Raw genomic sequence first — 21629 nt, forward strand, 5'->3', positions numbered from 1 at the left:
CACGCACCACCCTCTGTGTGAAAAAGATGTCCATTAGGTCCCTTTTAAATCTTTCCCCTGTTACCTTAAACCAATGTGTCTAGTTTTGGACTCCCCCACCCCTGGGAAAAGACCTTGACTATTTACCCTATCCATCCCCCTCATGATTTTATAAACCTCTATAAGGTCACCCCTCAGCCTCTGACACTCCAGGGAAAATAGCTCCGATCTATACAGCCTCTCCCTATAACTCAAACCCTCTAACCCCGGCAACATTCTTGTAAATCTTTTCCGAACCTTTCAAGTTTCACAACATCCTTCCTATAGCAGGGAGACCAGAGTTGCATGCAGCATTCCAAAAGTGGCCTAACCAATTTCCTGTACAGTTGCAACATGACCTCCCAACTCCTACACTCAATGCACTGACCAATAAAGGCAAGTATACCAAACACCACCTTCACTATCCTATCTAAATGCACTGAAGCAAGTTGAGCAGACTAGATTTAAGAATCAATAATTAATCAATGAAGAATTTCTATGATCAGTTGAAGAATATGTGTATGAGATCAGGTCTGTTTTCCGTAAGCAATTAACAGGAGGAGGATTCCGCAGATCAAAAAAAATCACAGGCCAGGAAATAAGAGCAAAGAACAAAGAAAATTACAGCCCTTTGGCCCTCCAAGCCTGCATCGACATGCCATCCGTCACAATGAAAGCCCCCTACCCTTCTGGGGATCATATCCCTCTATTCCCATCCTATTCATGTATTTGTCAAGATGCCCTTTAAGAGTCACTATTGTATCTGCTTCCACTAGCTCCCCCGGCAGAGAGTTCCAGGCACCAACCACCCTCTATGTAAAAAAAACTTGCCTCATACATCACCTTTAAAACTTGCCCCTCGCAGCTTAAACCTATGCCCCCTTGTAACTGCCTCTTCCACCCTGGGAAAAAGCTTCTGACTGTCCACTCTGTCCATGTCCTTCATAATCTTGTAGACATCTATCAGGTCACCCCTCAACCTCTGTCATTTCGGTGAGAACAACCCAAGTTTCTCTAACCTTTCCTCATCGCTAATGCCCTCCATATTGGGCAACACCCTGGTAAATCTTTTCTGTACCCTCTCCAAAGCCACCACATCCTTCTGGTAGCGTGGTGACCAGAATTGAACACAATATTCCAAATGCAAAGTCTCCTCTTGCTCCTACACTCTGTGATACTCACAATAAAGCAAGTGGGTTGATATTCAACATACCGTTAGTACAGAATAATAAAAATATCACAGATATCTACTGCACAGAAAAGGTCCTGTGACCAAAGTCAAAAACAACTCGCTAACTATTTTAATCCAATTTTCCAGCACTTGGCTCAGCCTTTTATGCCTTGGCATCACAAGCGTGTATCTATATTGTTTTTAATGTCATGAAGATTTTTGCCTCTATCAATCCTCCCTTACAAGGAGTGAGTTCCAGATTGGCACCACCCTCTGGGTGAAGAAAGTTTTCCTCATATCTCCTCACCTTAAATCTATGCTCCCTGGGAATAGAACAGTCACTTCTTGTCTACCCAATCGATGCCCCTGAACTTTATACATCTCAATCGTGTCTCCTCTGCTGCATGGAACATAACTCCAGTCGATCCACACTTTTTATAACTAAAACTCTCCTGCCCAAGCAACATCCTGGTAAATCTCCTCTGCATCCTCTTATTTGCAATCACATCTTCTCTATAATGTGGATTCCTGAACTGCACACAAGAAAGTTCCTCTGATCTTCAGGAAATAGCCCAATTAAAAAAAAACTTTCTTATAAAATTAAAGATGGGTGATTATTTTGTAAAAGTTGGATACTGCTGGATACCAGGAAAAGCAGCAGCCTGGACATTAATTTGACATCCTTCCAGTCAGTCTCAAGAATTCATCCTGACATTCATCAGAAATTAGCCTCACACAAGACAGAAAATATTAAATTATTCACATCCCTTTGCTATTTAACAAACAAACTTGGAAAATATCAGATTTCATTAGACCATAGACATTTGGGGATTGGAGGAAATCTCGGTGATCAGTGTGAACAGCAGCTGAAATTTCCCAGCCTAGCATGTTGACGGGGAACAACAGATTCTTTTTCAAGGTGTCCTGTTCAAGCAAGGCAGGAAGACAAATTGCTGGAGCATTGACAGACATCTTTGTAACCTCGTTGGCCACAGGTGAGGCCCCAGAGGACTGGAGAATAGTTAATGTTGTCCCATTGTTTAAAAATGGTAAAAGGGATAATCTAGGAAATTACAGGCCTGTGAGCTTCACGTCAGTGGTAGGGAAATTATTGGAAAAGATTCTCAGGGAAAAGATCTATAAGCATTTAGAAGCAAATGGACTGATTAGCAATAAACAGCATGGTTTTGTACGGGGGAAGTCATGCCTCACTAAATTGATCAAGTTTTTTGAGTAGGTGACAAGGGTGAGGAAAAAGCAGTTGATTTTGTCTCCATGGACTTCAGGTAAAGCCTTTGACAAGATCCTTCATGGTAGACTGGGTACAAAAGGTGAGGTCATATGGTATCAGGGGTGAGCTGGCAAGATGGTTACAGAACTGGCTTGGTCATAGGGGACAGGAGGTAGTGGTGAAAGGATGCTTTTCTGAATGGAGGGTCGTGACTAGTGGTGTTCCACAGGGATCAGTGCTGGTTCCTCCGCTGTTCATGATCTACATAAATGACTTGGAGGAAAACATAGCTGGCCTAATTAGTAAGTTTGTGGACAATACAAAGATTGGTAGAGCTGCAGATAGTGAGGAGGACTGTCAGAGGACACAGTAGGATATAGATCAGTTGGAGGCATGGGCAGAAAAATGGCAGATGGAGTTTAATCCGGACAAATGTGAGGTGATGCATTTTGGAAAGTCAAGTACAGATGGAAATTAGAACCATTAGAAGTATTGATATGCAGAAAGATCTGGGTGTGCAGGTCCACAGATCACTGAAGGTGGCAGCACAGGTAGATAAGGTAGTAAAAAAGGCCTATGGCGTGCCCTCCTTCATTGGAAGGGGCATTGAGTATAAAGATAGACAAGTTATGCTGCAGCTTTACAGGCCTTTAGTTAGGCCACATTTGGAATATTGCATACAGTTCCGGTCACCACACCACCAAAAGGATGTGGATGCTTTGGAGAGGGTACAGAAAAGATTTACCAGGATGTTGCCTGGTATGGGGGATTTTACGTATGAAGAAATGTTGGATAGAATGCATTTGTTTTCACTGAAACACAGGAGGTTGAGTGACGTGATACAAGTTTCTAAGATTGTGAATGGCATGGATAGAGTGGAAAGTATGAGGCTTTTTCCCAGGGTGGAGGGGTCAATTACTAGGGAACACAGGTTCAAGTTGGGAGGACAGAAGTTTAAAAGAAATGTGCGAGGCACGTTTTTCACACAAAGGGTGGTGAGTACCTGGAATGCGCTGCCAGAGGAGGTGGTGGAAGCAGACACAATAGCAGCATTTAAGGGGCACCTGGATGAATACATGGATAGGAAGGAAATAGAAGGAAACGGATCCCGTAAGTGAAGACAGTTTTAGTATGGAAGGGCAAAATGTGTCAGCGCAGGCTTGGAGGGCCAAAGGGCCTGTTGCTGTGCTATATTGCTCTTTGTTTTATTGCACAGCCTGGACTGGATTTGCGTGTCAGAATCATGCAGAAGTTCTGTCTTCATGGGAACTGGCTAGCAGGTGAAAACTACCTGGCATCAGGAGCCCTCTGAAAAAGTTGCCAGTTCCGTTTCTAAGTTGGGAAACTTCAGAAGACAGTTACTTGCTTAAACTTAATAGTTACCCAGGAAAGACTTGGAAATGAGAAGCCTCCAAAAATGCGATCATGAGAGTCCAGAGACAGAATGTTCCTGTTAGGGTGAAAGGACAAGATAGGTAGGTGTAGGGAATGCTGGATGACTATGGAAATTGAGGTTTTTGTCAAGAAAAAGGAAGCGAGCATATGTCAGGTACAAACAGCAGAGATCGAGAGAATCCCTAGAAGAGTATAAAGGCAGTTGGAGTATATGTAAGAGGGAAATCAGCTGGGCAAAAAGGGGACATGAGACAGCTATGGCAAACAGGGTTAAGGAGAATCCAAAGATTTCTACAATTACATTAAGAACAAAAAGTAACTAGGGAGAGAATTGGGCCCCTTAAAGATCAACAAGGCTGTCTGTGTTTGGAATTGCAGAAGGGGGAGATACTAAACAAGTGTTTACTGTGGAGAATGATAAAGAAGATATAGAATGTGGAGAAATAAACAGTGACATCTTGAAAAATGTCCATAATACACAGGAGAGGATACTGGATGATTTAAAACAGATGAAGGTGGATAAATCCCCGAGACCTGATCAGGCGTACTCAGAACTCTACGGGAAGCTAGGGAAGTGATTGCTGAGCTCTTGCTGATAGATGTGTACCATCAATAGCCACAGGTGATGTGCCAGAAGACTGGAGGATGGGCTAACGTGGTGCAACTATTTAAGAAAGGTGGTAAGGAAAAGCCAGGGAACTATGGACCGGTGAGCCTGACATTGATGGTGGGCAAGTTGTTGGAGGGAATCCTGAGGGACAGGATTTACATGTATTTGGAAAGGCAAGGACTGTTTAGGGATAGTCAACATGGCTTTGTGCTTGAGCTAACTTAATCAAGTTTTTTGAAGATGTAACGAAGAGGATTAATGAGGACAGAGCGGTTGACATGATCTATGTCAGTAAGGCGTTCGACAAGGTTCCTCATAGCAGACTGGCTAGTAAGGTTAGCTCACATGGAATATAGGGAGAACTAGCCATTTGCATACAGAACTGGCTCGAAGAAAGAAGACAAGAGGGTGTTGGTGGGGGATTGCTTTTCAGACTGGAGGCCTGTGACCAGCAGAGTGCCACAAGTATCAGTGCTGGGTCCACTACTTTATGTCATTTATATAAATGCTTTGGATGTGAACATAGAAGGTATAGTTAGTAAGATTGCGGATGACTCTGAAATTGGAGGTGTAGTGTACAGCGAAGTAGGTTCCCTCCTCGGAGTACAACGGGATCTTGATCAGATGAGCCAATTGGCTGAGGAGTGGCAGATGGAGTTTAATTTAGATAAATGTGAGGTGCTGCATTTTGGAAAGGCAAATTAGGGCAGGACTTATACATTTAATGGTAAAGTCCGGGGGAATGTTGCTGAATGAAGAGATCTTGCAGTGCAGGTTCATAGTTCCTTGAAAGTGGAGTCACAGGGAGATAGGATAGTGAAGAAGACGTTTGGTATGCTTGCCTTTATTGGTCTGTGTACTGAGTATAGGAGTCGGGAGGTTGTTGCGGCTGTACAGGACATTGGTTAGGCCACTTTTGGAATACTGCAGCAGTTCTGGTCACCCTCCTATTGGGAGGATATTATAAAACTTGAAAGAGTTCAGAAAAGATTTACAAGGATGTTGCCAGGACTGGAGGGTTTGAGCTATAGGGAGAGGCTGAATAGGCTGGGGCTATTTTCCCTGGAGTGTCAGAGGCTGAGGGGTGACCTAATTGAGATTTATAAAATCATGAGGGGCATGGATAGGATGAATAGACAAAGTCTTTTCCCCAGGGTGGGGGTGGAGTCCAATACTAAAGTACATGGGTTTAAGGCAAGAGGGGAAATATTTAAAAGGGACCTAAGAATTTTAAATATCAGGGAGGCGATGGCCTAGTGGTATTATCGCTGGACTGTCAATCCAGAGACCCAGATAAAGTTCTGGGGACCTGGGTTTGAATCCTACCATGGCAGATGGTGGAATTTGAATTCAATAAAATATCTGGAATTAAGAGTCTAATGATGACTGTGAATCCATTGTTAATTTCACTAATGTCCTTTTTAGGAAGGAAACTGCCATCCTTACCTGGTCTGGCCTACACGTGACTCCAGACCTATAGCAATGTGGTTGACTCTTAACTGCCATCTGGGCAATTCGGGATGGACAATAAATGCTGCCTAGCCAGCGACGTCCTCATCCCATGAATGAATAAAAAAATAGACTTTTTCATGCAAAATGTGATATGTGTATGGAATGAGCCACCAGTTGAAGTAGTGGAGTCTGGTACAACATGTCTATATGAATAGAAAGGGTTTAGAAGGATATGGACCAAATGCTGGCAAATGGGACCAGATTTATAGGATATCTAGTCAGCTAAAGATCCACAGAGTCAGAGAATCACATAGTACAGAAACAGGCCCTTCGGCCCAACTTACCCAAACAGTCCAGGATTTCTAAACTGAACTAGTCTCATTTGCCTGCACTTGGCCCATATCTCTCTAAACCTTTTCTAGCTACATACCCTGCATAACAGTTAAAGAAGACGCTAATTCAACATTTATCTCCCCCAAATATAATCCCAATGAACCCACCACCACTAGACTGAACACCATTGCATCCTCCCAAGGACCTGTCCTGGCTGCAGTGACCCTAATACACATCTCAGCTTCTTGTGGCTGGTCCTTGCACTGGACCTAACACCAGTCACACCTCAAAAGATCAAGTTTTAGCCCTGATCCTTCCCCTTGACGCACCCTAAGCGCTCACCAATTTAGCTGCCAACCTGTTGGCCTGCTTGTATTTTGCTCTTCTCGGGGAGCTTTTCAAATTGTCAACAGACCTTTAAATCTCAGAATATGCGATTTATTGCTCAGAGGGTGGGGACGAAGGTCATGCTTTCTTGGATTCGTTCATGCTGCAGGAAGCAGCTTTCCAAACAGAATCAGAAATAGGATCATGATTGAAACATCTGGGCTATCACTGAACATGTAAAACCAATGTCATTTAAAAAATCCTTTCTTACTCAAAAGAACTGAAGTTTCTCCTTTTGAGATTGCTTGTTGTGCACCATACAAACAAGAAATCCTGCAGCCAAGTGTGAGGCAATGCATTTGGGGCAGGGCAAAAATGGCAAAGGAATGCACTGTCAGTGGTAGAATATGGAGAGGTGTGGAGGAAAGATGAATATCAGAACATATATCCACACTGATCCCTGAAGTTGGACAGTCAGTTAGATAGGATAGCCAAGTGGAATATGGGATTTTTGCCTCAGAATTCAAGAGCTGGGAGGTTTTCTTGGAACTGTGTGAAACATGAGTCAGGTCATAGCTGGAATAGTATGTCCAGTTCTAGTCGGAACACTATAGGAAGTATGTAAATACATTTGACACAGTACAGAAGAGATTTAGGATAGCATTGCCTGAACTGGAGTTCTGGTTATGGGGAAATACTAGATAGGGACATGGTTGTTTTCCTTCTAACAGAAGAAGTTGAGGGAAGACCTAATTGAAATGTATAAAACTATTAGGAGATTAAATAATTTAGAGAGGGAGACTTTATTCCTGTGAGAAGAGCTGCAAAGTTTATAGACAATTGAAATAAAAAGATTTCATCCAAAGGTTGGTGGAGGATCTGGAATGCACTGCCTGAAAGGGTGGCAGAGTCAGAAACTCTCATAATATTTATAAAGTTCTTGGATATGCTCTTGAAGTGCTGTAACTTACAAGGCCACAAAACTACAGCAAGAAAGTGGGAGTCGTCTGGATTGCTGCTTGTTGGCAGGGACATGAAAAGTTCAATGGTATCCATCTTGGCTAAAACTTTCTATGCTTCTATGAAAAGCAGTAACAATATTGTCAGAAGGGGAACATTACTTTATGTTCACAAGCTCCTGGTTATCATTAGGTGTAATCTTTACATTTCACGTTTCAGATCACGTATTTGTCAGAAGTGCAACCGTTCTATAAAAGTGTCACATCGACAAATTCCAAACTGACAGTTTCCTCTGGACTTTGCTTCATGCTGCAAACTTCACAAACAGAGTGCCACCAAGATAAATTGTAGAATTGGAACTGAGTGGACTGCATGAAGAGTAGATTTCACATGCAAGAGAAAGGGGCTCAGGAAAGATAGAAAGCATCCGTATGACCTCCTGGCTGACATACTCTTAACCACATATGCCTGAGCCTCTGACTACCACATACCTCCCAACAGAAGATAGCTTCGACCACCAACAGGAATATCTAGAGAAATGTTGCTAAATTCACAAATGAATTTCAGGTTGGGCAATGAATATCTTGGTCAAAAGAACAGGTCTTGGAGTAGAGAGACAAAGGGAGAGGCACTCACATTTCCAAAGTTTGGGACCCAGGTGTCTGAAAGCCCATAAACCAATGGCGATATGAAGTGTGGATAATTAAGAAGAAGTCAGGACATGGGGATTTTGCTAGTACGATTGTTGGGCTGAACTAAATTGGGATAGGTAACACCCCTCAAGATAGCTGATAGATACCTTGCATTACTTCCGTTCTGTTTTTGATTTCATTCTGATGCAGAAACTTTAGCCAGCTTTTCTTGAGGCTAGGACTCCTTTCTTGAATTGATTTTCATGTTTTGCACGCTCTGCAGCAGAAGGGTTTTCTCACGTTGTTCACTTTAATGTTTCTGGCTCCCTCTCGAGTCTAAATCAACTGGCGCCTCGTGTTGTGAATGTACCAGGGCTCAATGTAAGTCAACACCCTGTGGAAATCATCTTGAATGACAGAAATGGTAGACTGCAGAAGGAAGTTGTTCTGCCATCATGCCTGTGCCGTTTCTATTCAAGAAATACTCACTTGGATACATTTCCTTACCTGTTCTTCCTAACCTTTTCGATTCTTATTTTCATGTAAATGAAACATTTCATTTTCAAAATAGTTTATGGACACTCATTTCAACTCTGCTTCTTGTTCCGGTGTCCCATGCTCTTTCCTAACTAACTGGCATCACAACATTACTTTTATAATGTCTTTGTTCTTTTGATGGAGGATTGTGGTGGGGATGATTCAGGGATTGAGGAAGAGCTGTGAATATTCATGGTGCTCAGCATCAGCAAAGAGAAAAGAGCACATTTTACTATTGTATAAGCACCTCAAAGATCCTGCAGTCTGGTATCCCATGCTCTTTCCTACCTAACTGGTGTAATATTACTTCTATAACTTCTTTGTTCTTTTGATTATGATCTTAAACCTATTTCCTTTAATTGCCAACTCGCTGACTGGAGAAGATTCTGGGTACTCCAAGATTTTTTTTGGGGGATGGTTGTGGGAAAAATTTGTGGCAGTAATAGCTACTCCTTTTTTGAGGTATTTTCAGTGTTGGAGCTGATTTCCTTGAATTCTAGGAGCAGTAATTACTGTTTTATAAGCTGTTGCATTGGTTTCAAACTTGGGGAATAAAATAGATCAAAACAATGGCACTTTAAAAAAGGAGGAAGGGAGACAAGGGTAGTGACCACATGTGGGAAGTGAATCATTGGAGAAAGAACCTTACACTGCTGTCTGACCCAGGAAGGGTAGCAAGAACAGGTAAGGAAATGTGTCCAAGTGAGTATTTCTTGAATAGAAACGGCACAGGCATGATGGCAGAACAACTTCCTTCTGCAGTTTACCATTTCTGTCTGACCCAGCAGTGCACCTTCACAGTTACTGCTTCTATTTTTCTGAAGAAGATTTTCTGAAGAAGTGTCTAGGCCCAAAACGTCAGCCTTCCTGCTCCTCTGATGCTGCTTGGCCTGCTGTGTTCATCCAGCTCTAAACCTTGTTTTCTGTTGCTTGATTTCAAGTACCATTGGACATGGAGTTTGTCTAAGAAAAATAAACGAAAAGAAATTCACAGCTGACCTTGGAGAAACCTGTGTGGGGAGATCACAGCGGGGGAGCAGCTAAGAGGCTAGTTTTATGTAAATCTACAATAGTGAGTAGAGTGTGTTCTTTTTGATGTTTTTATTGAGATCTGTCTCTTCATTAAACTTTAATAACATAAAGCATAGGTACTAAGTTAGCCTGGAGCAGTGTTTTTCCAGCAGTAAGACTGTGCTATTTTCTGGGTCTGTAGATTGTAAAGGTGCAAAGATGGTCTTTAGTAGAGTGATGTGCTCTTTCTGTCGGATGTGGGAGATTAGGGAGAGTTTCCATGTTACTGAAGATTTTGTCTGCTTGAATGCGAATCCTATTGGATTGCATGGATCGGTTGGAGCAGCATTTAGAGGCAACGAGGAATTTACAGGAGCTAGGGGGTGTCATGGATGGCAGTTGTAGGAAGGGAAAAAAAACTGCAGGTATGGTAGGGTGGATGGGTTTCCTCCAGGAAAGGTCGGAGAGGGAGGCAAGTAATGCAGGAGTCTCCTGTGGCTATCCCCATCTCAAACAAGGATGCTGTTTTGGAAAATGTAGGGGGTGATGGACTCTCAGGGGAATGTAGCACTGACAGCCAGGTTTCTGGTATCCAGACTGGCTCTAATGTAACAAGGGGTACATCAGGTTCCAAACGGTCGATTGTGATAGGGGACTGTCTAGTCAGAGGCACAGACAGACATTTCTGTGGCTGACAGCGAGACATCAGAATGGTGTGTTACCTCCCTGATGCCAGGATCAAAGATATCTTGGACAGTGTACAGAATATTCTCAAAGGGGAGAGGGACCAGCAGGAGGTCATTGTACACATTGGAACTAATGACATACAAAGGGATAAGGACGAGATTCTGAGGAAAGAACATAGAAAGTTAGGCAGGAATTTAGCAGGGAGGTCCTCAAGGGTGGTAATATTTGGATTACTCCCAGTGCCATAAGGTATTGAGGGTAGGAATAGGAGGATGGAGCAGATGAATGTGCGTTTGGGGAGCTGGTGCAAGGGAGAAGGCTGCACTTTTTTTGGATCTTTGGGATCTCCTTTGGGGTAGAAGTGATCTTTATACGAAGGACAGATTGCACCTGAATTGGAAGATGACTAATATACTTGCGGGGAGATTTACTTAGGAAGATTTAAACTAGTAAGGGGAGGTGGGGTGGGGTGGGACCCAGGGAGATAGTGAAGAAAGAGAGCAGTCTGAGACTGATATAGTTGGGAAAAGGAGCAAGTCAAACAGACAGTGCAGGCAGGAACAAAGCAGAGAATGAGGGAGGACTGATAAATTAAACTGGATTTATTTCAATACAAGAGGTCTAACAAGTAAGGCATGGTTGGGAACATGGGATCCCATGATGTCATCAACAGTACTATCAAACATACTATCAACAATAATTTGCTCACTGCGGTCCAGTTTGGTTTCCGCCAAGGCCATTCAGCTTCTGATCTCATTACAATGTTGGTCAAACATAGACCAAAAAGCTTAAATCCAAGAAGTGAAGTGAGAGTAACTGCTCTTGACATCAAAGCAGCATTTGACTGAATGTGGCATCAAGGAGCCCTACTGAAACTGGAGTCACTGGGAATTGGAGAAAACTCTTAATCGATTAGTGATATGCCTAGCCCAAAGCATGTTGGTTGTGATTTTTGGAGATCAGACATCTCAGATCCAGGAGTTTCTTTGCTGGAGTTTCTCAGGGTAGTGTCCTAGGCCCAACCATCTTCAGCTGCATCATCAATGACCATTAGGTCAGGATTGGGGATGTTTGGCAATGATTGCACAATTTTGAGCACCATTCACAACTTCTCGGATTCTGAAGCTGTCTGTGTCCATATGCAGCAAGACCTGAACAATAGGCTGATAAATGGCAAATGAATTTGAGCCACATAAGTACCAGGTAATGACCATCTCCAAAAGGATAAAATCTAGCCATGTTGGCAAAGAGATTTATGAGGTATGCAAATCGTGAGTGGTCAGGACAAGGCAATCAGGGAGAAACTGCTCCCATGTGTGGATGGACTGAGAGCCAGATGTTACAGAATTAAGATAATTGGCAAAAGAATGAATGGAGACATAATGAAAAACACTTGCAAACAGTGAGTGGTTAGGATCTGAATGTGCTGTCTAGGAATCTGGTGGAGACAAGTTCATTTGAGGTTTTCAAGACGGAACTGGATTATTGAGCAGGAAAAATGTACAGGACTATGAGAAAAGGGTGGGGAGGTGACACTCGGTGAACTGCTCCTTCACTGAGCCAAATGGCCACCATCTGTGTTGTAAGCATTCTATTCTATGATTCAGTTTTCCCCTGAATTGAAAAGGCATTTCAGGAAGTCTGAACATAACTACTTAACTACCAATTCTGTTCCACAACAAAGTCCTTGCTTAGGATTTAAGTTTCCCAGTAAGATTATAACTTCTCTCCCTTGAAACTAACCTTGTGCAGTTTTATGGCCATTGGAGTTAGCCGGTATAGAAACTCAGAGGGTACACACTGCTATCATCTTCTGTATCTATCGAATCACCTTGGATGTACTTATATTTCAGCTGATCATTGATAATTCACCTGACAACTTTTCTCAGAATTTTTCATCAAAATCCTGTGAATCTTAATTTTTAGCACAAACCATAACTTTCGAATGGTAAGTTGGATCAAGTAATTATCGCTGCCATTTTGCCACACAAATCCATTAACTCGTCCATGCCATCTCCATCCCATTCCTTTTGTGTCTCCCATACTATTTCGAGTTTGCTTTTCCATTCTCATCCCATCCCTCCTATCAATTCCAGCTCATGCTTCTCAAAACCACTGGGCTGAAATTTGTTGCTATCCTAGAAACACAACCACTACCTCTGATAGCAGGAGCCAACCCTACTTAGGTGGGCAGTGGGGCCCACAAGGGCATGTTGCCAGCATTGATCACAACCGGATTGTCACATAAAGAACAAAAGAGGCCTAAGGGATGCGCATAATAATTTCAAAGGAATGAAAATGATGTAAATATTGAATAGTATCCTCACTTCATGGTTTACCAAGTATTGTTGTCTTCATCAGTCCCTCCAAACCAGGCCAATGTTTGCCAGACTTGCCTGTCCTGGGGTGACTCAGTTAGACACAGGTCTTTCAGCCGTGAGGATAAGAGTTAGCCTGAAAGGTGGGGTTCTCAAACCAGATACGATAGGGTGAATGCAACAATGGAAGAAGAGTTCAAAAAAGATTAAAATATTTAGGGAAGAGATCAGGAAAATAATTGATAAAGTACTTGAATTTACAGAGGCTTCTGACTTACATATTCCCTGTTAAAAGAAGCAAGCAAATCAATAGCAGAAATGTTATATAAGTATTGATTGAATAGTGCAAGAAGATGGGATGATAGCTAATACTTTCCTCTATTTAAAAAGGGCGATGGAACAGAGAAGAGTATACTGATTATATTAACAACCTTGATAGGAAGTTTGATATCTAAAAGGATGTAAAAGAAGAACATGTGGCAACCGAAAATAAGTGTGAGCAATGAGTTGTTTTTGAGCAATGAGTTGTAGGTCATTTCTATTTCTGTGTAAAGAAGTTCTTCCTCACATCACCCCCACATCCCCTGCACAAAATTTTAAATCTGGATCTTCTCGAGCTTGTTCCATTAGCTAATGGAGACAGTTTATTTTCGTTATCTAACATAATCTTTTACATTTTTAAAAAATGAATTGATCCACAGTATATGGGCATCACCGGTTTACCCAGCCATTTATTGCCCATCCCTAATTTCCCTACAGAAGATCGTGGTGAGCTGCTTTATGAACTGCTATAGTCCTTAGGTACTCTTGCATCCACAATACTATTAGAGACGGAGTTCCAGTATTTTGATCCTGTGACACAAAGGACCATATACTTCCAAGTCAGGATGGTATGTGACTTGGAGGGGTCCATGCAGGTGATGGTGTTCCCATATATCTGCTGTTGTTTGAAGTGGTAGAGGAGGTGAGTTTGGAAGGTGCTATTGGAGCAGCCTTGGTAAGTAACTGCAATTACTGTTCTAGCTGGTACATGCTGCTGCCATTGTGTATTAGTGGTGAAGGGAGTGAATGCAGAAGTTGTTGGATTGGGCGTCAATAAAGCAGTTACTTTGTCCTGGATCATGTTGAGCTTCTTGCGTGTTGTTGGAACTGCACCTATCCAGACAAGTGGAAAGCATTCCATCGCACTCCTAACTTCTGTGTTGTTGATGGTGGACAGGATTTGGGGAGTCAGGAGGTGAGTTACTTGCTTCAAGATTCCTAGCCTCTCACCTGCTCTTGTAGCCACTTTACTTATATGGCTAATCAAGTTTTATTTCTGGATAATAGTTACTTCATTGTTTGTGGGAATTTCAGCAATGGTAATGCCATTAACTATCAAGGGCCAATGGTTAGATTCTCTCTTGTTTGAGTTCATTGCCTGGTACTTGTATGGCATGAATGTTTTCTTGTCACTTATCAGCCCAAGCCTGGATATTTTCCAGGTTTTGTTACATTGGAATACAGACAGATTCAGCATCGGTGAAGATCTATATGGTGCTGAACTTTGTGCAATCAATAGCAAATATCCTCACTTCTTATGTGTATGGTGGAGGAAAGGTCATTGATGAATGAACTGATGGTGGTTGTGCTCAGGACACTACCCTGAGGAACCCCTGCAGGGATGTCCATGGACTAGGATAATTGCCCTTCAACAACCATGACACTATTTCCTTATTCTAGGTATGATTCCAATTAGCAGAGGGTTTCTCCCCTGATTCCCAATAACACTCATTTCACTGATGCCATTTTTTGGTCAACTGCAGCCTTGATGTCAAGGGCAGTCACTCTCACCTCCCCTCTGACGTTCAAGTCTTTTGTTCATGTTTGAGAAGAAGGAGGCTTATGTAGAGGTGAGGCGTGAAGGCTCAGTGAGGGCGCTTGAGAGTTATAAGTTAGCCAGGAAGGACCTAAAGAGAGAGCTAAGAAGAGCCAGGAGGGGACATGAGAAGTCTTGAGCAGGTAGGATCAAGGAAAACCCTAAAGCTTTCTATAGGTATGTCAGGAATAAAAGAATGCCTAGAGTAAGATTGGGGCCGGTCAAGGACAGTAGTGGGAAGTTGTGCGTGGAGTCCGAAGAGATAGGAGAGGTGCTACATGAATATTTTTCATCAGTATTCACACAGGAAAAAGACAATGTAGTCGAGGAGAATACTGAGATACAGTCTATTAGACTAGACGGGATTGAGGTTCATAAGGAGGAAGTGTTAGCAATTCTGGAAGGTGTGAAAATAGATAAGTCCCCTGGGCCGGATGGGATTTATCCTAGGATTTCCTGGGAAGCTAGAGAGGAGATTGCAGAGCCTTTGGCTTTGATCTTTATGTCGTCATTGTCTTCAGGAATAGTGCCAGAAGACTGGAGACTAGCAAATGTTGTCCCCTTGTTCAAGAAGGGGAGTAGAGACAACCCTGGTAATTATAGACCAGTGAGCCTTACTTCGGTTGTGGGTAAAGTGTTGGAAAGGATTATAAGAGATAGGATTTATAATCATCTGGAAAGGAATAATTTGATTAGGGATAGTCAACACGGTTTTGTGAAGGGTAGGTCGTGCCTCACAAACCTTATTGAGTTCTTTGAGAAGGTGACCAAACAGGTGGATGAGGGTAAAGCGGTTGATGTGGTGTATTTGGATTTCAGTAAAGCGTTTGATAAGGTTCCCCATGGTAGGCTATTGCAGAAAATACGGAGGCATGGGATTGAGGGTGATTTAGCGGTTTGGATCAGAAATTGGCTAGCTGTAAGAAGACAGAGGGTGGTGGTTGATGGGAAATGTTCATCCTGGAGTTCAGTTACTAGTGGTGTACCTCAAGGATCTGTTTTGGGGCCACTGCTGTTTGTCATTTTTATAAATGACCTGGATGAGGGCGTAGAAGGATGGGTTAGTAAATTTGCGGATGACACCAAAGTCGGTGGAGTTGTGGATAGTGCGGAAGGATGTTGCAGGTTACAGAGGGACATAGATAAGCTGCAGAGCTGGGCTGAGAGGTGGCAAATGGAGTTTAATGCAGAAAAGTGTGAGGTGATTCACTTTGGAAGGAGTAACAGGAATACAGAGTACTGGGCTAATGGTAAGATTCTTGGTAGTGTGGATGAGCAGAGAGATCTCGGTGTCCATGTGCATAGATCACTGAAAGTTGCCACCCAGGTTGATAGCGTTGTTAAGAAGGCATACAGTATGTTAGGTTTTATTGGTAGAGGGATTGAGTTTCGGAGCCATGAGGTCATGTTGCAGCTGTACAAAACTCTGGTGCGGCCGCACTTGGAGTATTGCGTACAGTTCTGGTCACCGCATTATAGGAAGGATGTGGAAGCATTGGAAAGGGTGCAGAGGAGATTTACCAGGATGTTGCCTGGTATGGAGGGAAGGTCTTATGAGGAAAGCTGAGGGTCTTGAGGCTGTTTTCGTTAGAGAGAAGAAGGTTAAGAGGTGACTTGATAGAGACATACAAGATGATCAGAGGATTAGATAGGGTGGACAGTGGGAGCCTTTTTCCTCGGATGGTGATGGCTAGCACGAGGGGACATAGCTTTAAATTGAGGGGTGATAGATATAGGACAGATGTCAGAGGTAGGTTCTTTACTCAGAGAGTAGTAAGTGCGTGGAATGCCCTGCCTGCAAAAATAGTAGACTCGCCCACTTTAAGGGCATTTAAATGGTCATTGGATAAACATATGGATGATAATGGAATAGTTTAGGTTAGATGGGCTTCAGATTGGTTTCACAGGTCAGCGCAACATCGAGGGCCGAAGGGCCTGTACTGCGCTGTAATGTTCTATGTTCTATAATGAGGTCAGGGCCCTGAGTGGCTGTGGCAGAATCCAAACTGAGGGTCAGTTAGCAGGTTATTGCTCAGAAGAAGCTATTTGATAGTATTATTGATGATCTTTTTCATCACCTTACTTATGATCTAGTGTAAACTGATGGGGTGGTAATTGGATCTGTCCTCCTTTTTGCGTTCAGAACATAGCTGGGCAATTTTCAACACTGAGTTCCAAAGGAGAGTCATGGCACTCAAAACATTAACTCTGTTTCTCTTTCCACAGATGCTGAGATTGTCTAGTAATTTCTGTTTTTTTTGTTTCAGATCTCCAGCATCTGAAGTACTTTGCTTTAATTTTCCACATTGTCAGGTAGATGCCAGTGATGTAGCTGTACTGAAGCAGCTTAACTTGGGGTGTGGCCAGTTCATTATTATTGCCAGAATGTTGTCAGAGCACAAAACAGACAAAAAAAAGCATTGGATAAAGATAGTAACATAAATTTATGGAAGGTGGGAAAGAGGGGAGGTGACAGCTGAGTGGTATTGTCACTGGATTGTTAATCTAGAGACCCAGATAATATTCTGGAGGTTTGAAACCGGGATTCGAATCCCACCACGGCAGATGGTAGAACTTTAATACTATGAAAATCTGGAATTAAGAGTCTAATGATGACCATGAATCCACTGTCAATTGTTGGAAAAACCCATCTGGTTCACGAATGTCCTTTAGGGAGGGAAACTGCCATCCTTACCTGGTCTGGCCTACATATGATTCCAAACTCTTAACTGCCCTCTGGCCAATTAGGGATGGGTAATAAATGCTAGCCTAGCCAGCGACACCCTCACCCCATGAGGGAATAAAAAAAAGCTGTTTAGCAAAGGGATTGCTGCTGTTTACTATTTATAAAAATGTGGACTAAAATCAGAACAATTTTACAATTTAAATGGTTTCACTATTTATAGTGCTATTAATTGGACAGCTGCATCAAATGCAGCATATAGGAAGACATTAACAAAATGCTTGTAATGGCATATGAATTTCTAAATAGCTATGTGCTATATCATAAGATATACAGTCACAAATGTAGAAAGTAACCACACCGCTTAGTAAGATTATAAAAATACAAACAAAGTACAAAGAGTTTGACCACTTTTGGAATACTCAACAGTTCTGGTCTTCATATTGTAAAAAAAGGGGAAAGAGGCTCTGAAGAAAGTAAAAATAAAAACTTACTTGGTTAATGCCGGAACTGCAAGGTCAAAATCTATCGAGAAGGACTGAACAGCCTGGGGTTTGACTTTGCAGAAAAGAGAAAGCCAAAAGGCGATCTGACAGGACTTTTTTAAATTATGGAGGGAATTTAAAGGGCAACTGTAGAGATGTTGTTTTCACTTGTGGGAAAGCCCAAAACCAGAAGTCTTAACTATAAGATAGTCACTGATAAATTAAATAAGGAATTCATGAGAAACTTCTTTACTCAGAAAAGGGTAGGAATATGACACTTGATTTAACACGGAATGGGTAAATAACATGCTTTGAAGTATTTAAGTGGAAACTACATACGTTTATGCGGGAGAAAGGAAACAAAAGGTGAAATCTGCTGCTTCCACATTGGTCAGCTTGAAGCGGGAAGGGCACTCAATGACAGAGAGTGGTGGCGTATACCACCTTCTTCTCATCTCTACCACCTGCAGATGGGCCTGTTGCCATTCAGCATGCCTTACAGCTCTCCTTTTTGGGCAGTTTGGAGGGGGAGGGTGTGGGGAAAGTGGACAGGGTCCCCTTGGCCAAAGGCAACCAGTACCTGATTGAATGACTGGTTATAGGACTGGATATTGCCCACAGGAAGCAACCCCATGATCTTGCAGCAGAACCCCTGGACACATTCTTGTGACCCTCAACCCAAGGACCCACCCCACTCTCCCATCCCACATTATATACACTTTGGCTTTGCTGTCCAGCGAACATGGCCTCCTCCATCGCACCGTTGAGCACAAGAGCTGCTGTGTCTGGTTGGCTGGCAGATCTTGCTGGCCAGAAGCTCTTGCTTCTGAACACTTGATTCAATGGGATATAAAGGGGTATCCTCACTAGTGCATGATTGGCTTGTAGCTGAATGGGCCTTCTCTGGAAGAGGCAGCGGGCCTTCTCTGGAAGAGGCAGTGGGCGTTTTTTACTGTTTCTCAGCTGGCTGATGAGGTTAATAAAAACCAAAAGAACTGTGGATGCTGTAAATCAGGAACAGGAACAAAAACAAAGTTGCTGGAAAAGCTCAGCAGGTCTGGCAGCATCTGTGGAGGAGAAAACAGTGACCCTTCCTCAGAACTGATTGTGGCTGGGAAAACGTCAGTTTATAAGCAGAAAATAGGGAGGTGGGTGGGGTAGGGATGTAGATGTTCTGCGAAGTGGTCGCCAAGTCTACGCTTTGTTTCCCCAGTGTAGAGGAGACCACATTGTGAGCAGCAAATGCAGTAGACTAGATTCTTGGAAGTGCATTTGAAGTGTTTGGCCCCTTGGATACTGGGGAGGGAGGAGGTAAATGGGCAGGTGTTGCACCTTTGCCGGTTACAGGAGAAGGTGCCGTAGGGCTGTGGGGAGGTGTTGGGGGTGAAGGAAGTGTGGACCAGGGTGTCCCGGATGAAACGGTCCCTGCGGAAGGCGGACATGGGAGGGGAGGGGAGGGGAATATGTGTCTGACACATCTACGTTCTGCTCGCAAAAAAGATCCTGAACTACCTGTTGCCTGCCACTTCAATGCACCACCCTGCTCTCTGGCTTGCTACAGTGTTCCAGTGAAGCCCAACACAAGCTGGAGGAACAACACCTCATTTTCCACTTGGGGACCCTACAGCCCTCCAGACTCAATATTGAGTTCCATAATTTTAGGGCCTAAACTCTCCCATGTCCCAGCCCCCCACCCCACACACCAGGCCTTGTTACCACATAGCCTACCACTACACACCCCCTGTTGTTAGTCACTAACAGTCCCCATTAACAACTACTCACCCTCCCAGCCTGATCGTTAGCAACTCCTTTGTCTGTCCAACAGTCTTTCTCTCTCTTGGGCTCTACCCTATTGTTTACTCCCTACCCCACCCACCTCCCTATTTTCTGCATATAAACTGACGTTTTCCCAACCACCATCAGTTCTGAGGAAGGGTCAACTGACCCGAAACGTTAACTCTGTTTTCTCCTCCACAGATGCTGCGAGACCTGCTAAGCTTTTCCAGCAACTTTGTTTTTGTGGTGATGAGGTTTCTGTCACTTTTACAGAATTTCACCTGAGGAATTGGGGAGAAACATAACATGTGTTGCGCTGAGTAGCTGTAAACTCTGTGTGGTTCTAGGTTTCTGAGATATGTTAATAGAAATCATCAAACAATGTGAGAATATGTTTTCGTATCGATGTGTATTTAACATTTGTACTTATAGCACATATATGCATATTTAACATTTATAACACACATACATGTCAAGATGTGTTTGTCTGTCTGTCTGTGTTATTAACTGTACCTTTAACCAGTTTTCTTCCTGAATCAGGTGCTGTTATGTTATGATTTGACCATGCCTGAATATGAGACCTTGGATGATCACAGCATAGCTGGAAGCGACAGTGTGGAGCCAGGTACAGTCTGAATCCACTCAAACCTTACAGTGGGCTAACTGCCAAATTCTAGATGCTGATTTCATTACCATCCCACACCATACAACCTCATACTCTTAAAAACCAATAAAAATACTGAAACTTCCTGACATTTCCATGAAGCCCGTACCAAATTAAAATCTCTCAATCAGCTTTGAACATTTCAGTTGACTCTTAGCATTCACAGCCTTTTCAGGAAGGGGTTTGCGATTTCCACTACGCTTTGAATAAAAAAAATTCTGATTTGACTGTTGAATGTTCTCGATTGTCTCCCTCATTCTGGCTTTCTACATCAGAGGAAATGAATTCTTTATACCCTGTTGAAGGATTAAATCATTTCAAAGATTACAGTTAGATCACCTCTCAACTTTCTAATTTTATAGCAAATTAAAAATCGAGTTAGTGTAATTAATCACCTTGATTTAATCATTTTAGTCTGGTATCAACACACAAATGAGAAATTCCAGTGTCAGGACTGCCACATCTAAATGAAATGGTGAGACCCATCCTAACTTATAAACTTTTATAGTACAGAAGGCCAGTTGGCCCATTGTACCCATTGCCAGCCAACAAAGGTCTGACTACAATAAGAGACAGTAAAAACTGCCGATGCTGGAGTCAGAGATAACACAGTGTGGAGCTGAAGGAACACAGCAGGCCAGGCAGCATCAGAGGAGCAGGGCAGTTGATGTCTCGGGTTGGGACCCTTCCTCAGAAAATCCCATTTTGCAGCTTTAGGCCCACAGCTCTGGAAGCATGTGGAAACATAAGTGAGTATCTTAACACTGCTTAAATGTCACAAGAGTTTCTGACTCAACTGTTCTTTCAGACTCCCACCATCCTCTGAGCAAAAGAATGTCTCCTCAGCTATCCTCTTAATCTTCTACATCTTATACTAAAACTATACCTCCTGATTATTGACCCCCTTCCGAGCAGAGACAGTGACATCCTATCCATACTACCTATGCACCTCATCATCTTATCCACCTTTATCGTATCCCCTCTCAACCTTTACAGCTTCAAGAACACAGCCCAGTCTTGTCTTTCAGCCTCCAATATTTCCTCATGGATCTGAGCCTCCAGGCCAGGTAAATGTCTGCACCTTCTCAAGTGCTATCACATCACTTCTATAATGTGGTGACCAGAACAGCGCAGAGTACTCCATCTGAGATAGTAGGAACTGCAGATGCTGGAGAATCCGAGACAACAAGGTGCAGGGCTGGATGAACACAGCAGGCCAAGCAGCATCATAGGAGCAGAGAGGCTGACGTTTCGGGCCTAGACCCTTCATCAGAAAAGGGGGAGGGGAAGGGGGTTTTGAAATAAATAGGGAGAGAGTGGGAGGCGGATAGAAGAGGGATAGAGGAGAGGATAGGTGGAGAGGAAACAAACAGGTCGAAGAGGCGGGGATGGGGCCAGGAAAGGTGAGTGTAGGTAGGGAGTTAGGAAGGGGATAGGTTGGGGACCGGGGAATTGGAAGTTCTGGAGGAGGTGGAGGGCGT

General features: G+C 43.1%; 1 protein-coding gene across 1 annotated transcript in view; it reads left to right on the top strand.

The window, feature by feature from the left end:
• Nucleotides 1-21629, top strand: part of LOC109937227 (peptide transporter family 1-like) — a 167182-nt gene that overhangs the window by 18425 nt on the left and 127128 nt on the right. The window contains exon 2 of the mRNA XM_048614384.1: nt 20025-20109. Within this exon, the coding sequence (XP_048470341.1) occupies nt 20049-20109 (61 nt within the window). The 5' untranslated portion in view covers nt 20025-20048. The remainder of the gene's footprint in view (nt 1-20024; nt 20110-21629) is intronic.

Source organism: Rhincodon typus, chromosome 30 (genome assembly GCF_021869965.1).
Source record: "Rhincodon typus isolate 14 chromosome 30, sRhiTyp1.1, whole genome shotgun sequence".
Lineage (NCBI taxonomy): Eukaryota > Metazoa > Chordata > Chondrichthyes > Orectolobiformes > Rhincodontidae > Rhincodon > Rhincodon typus.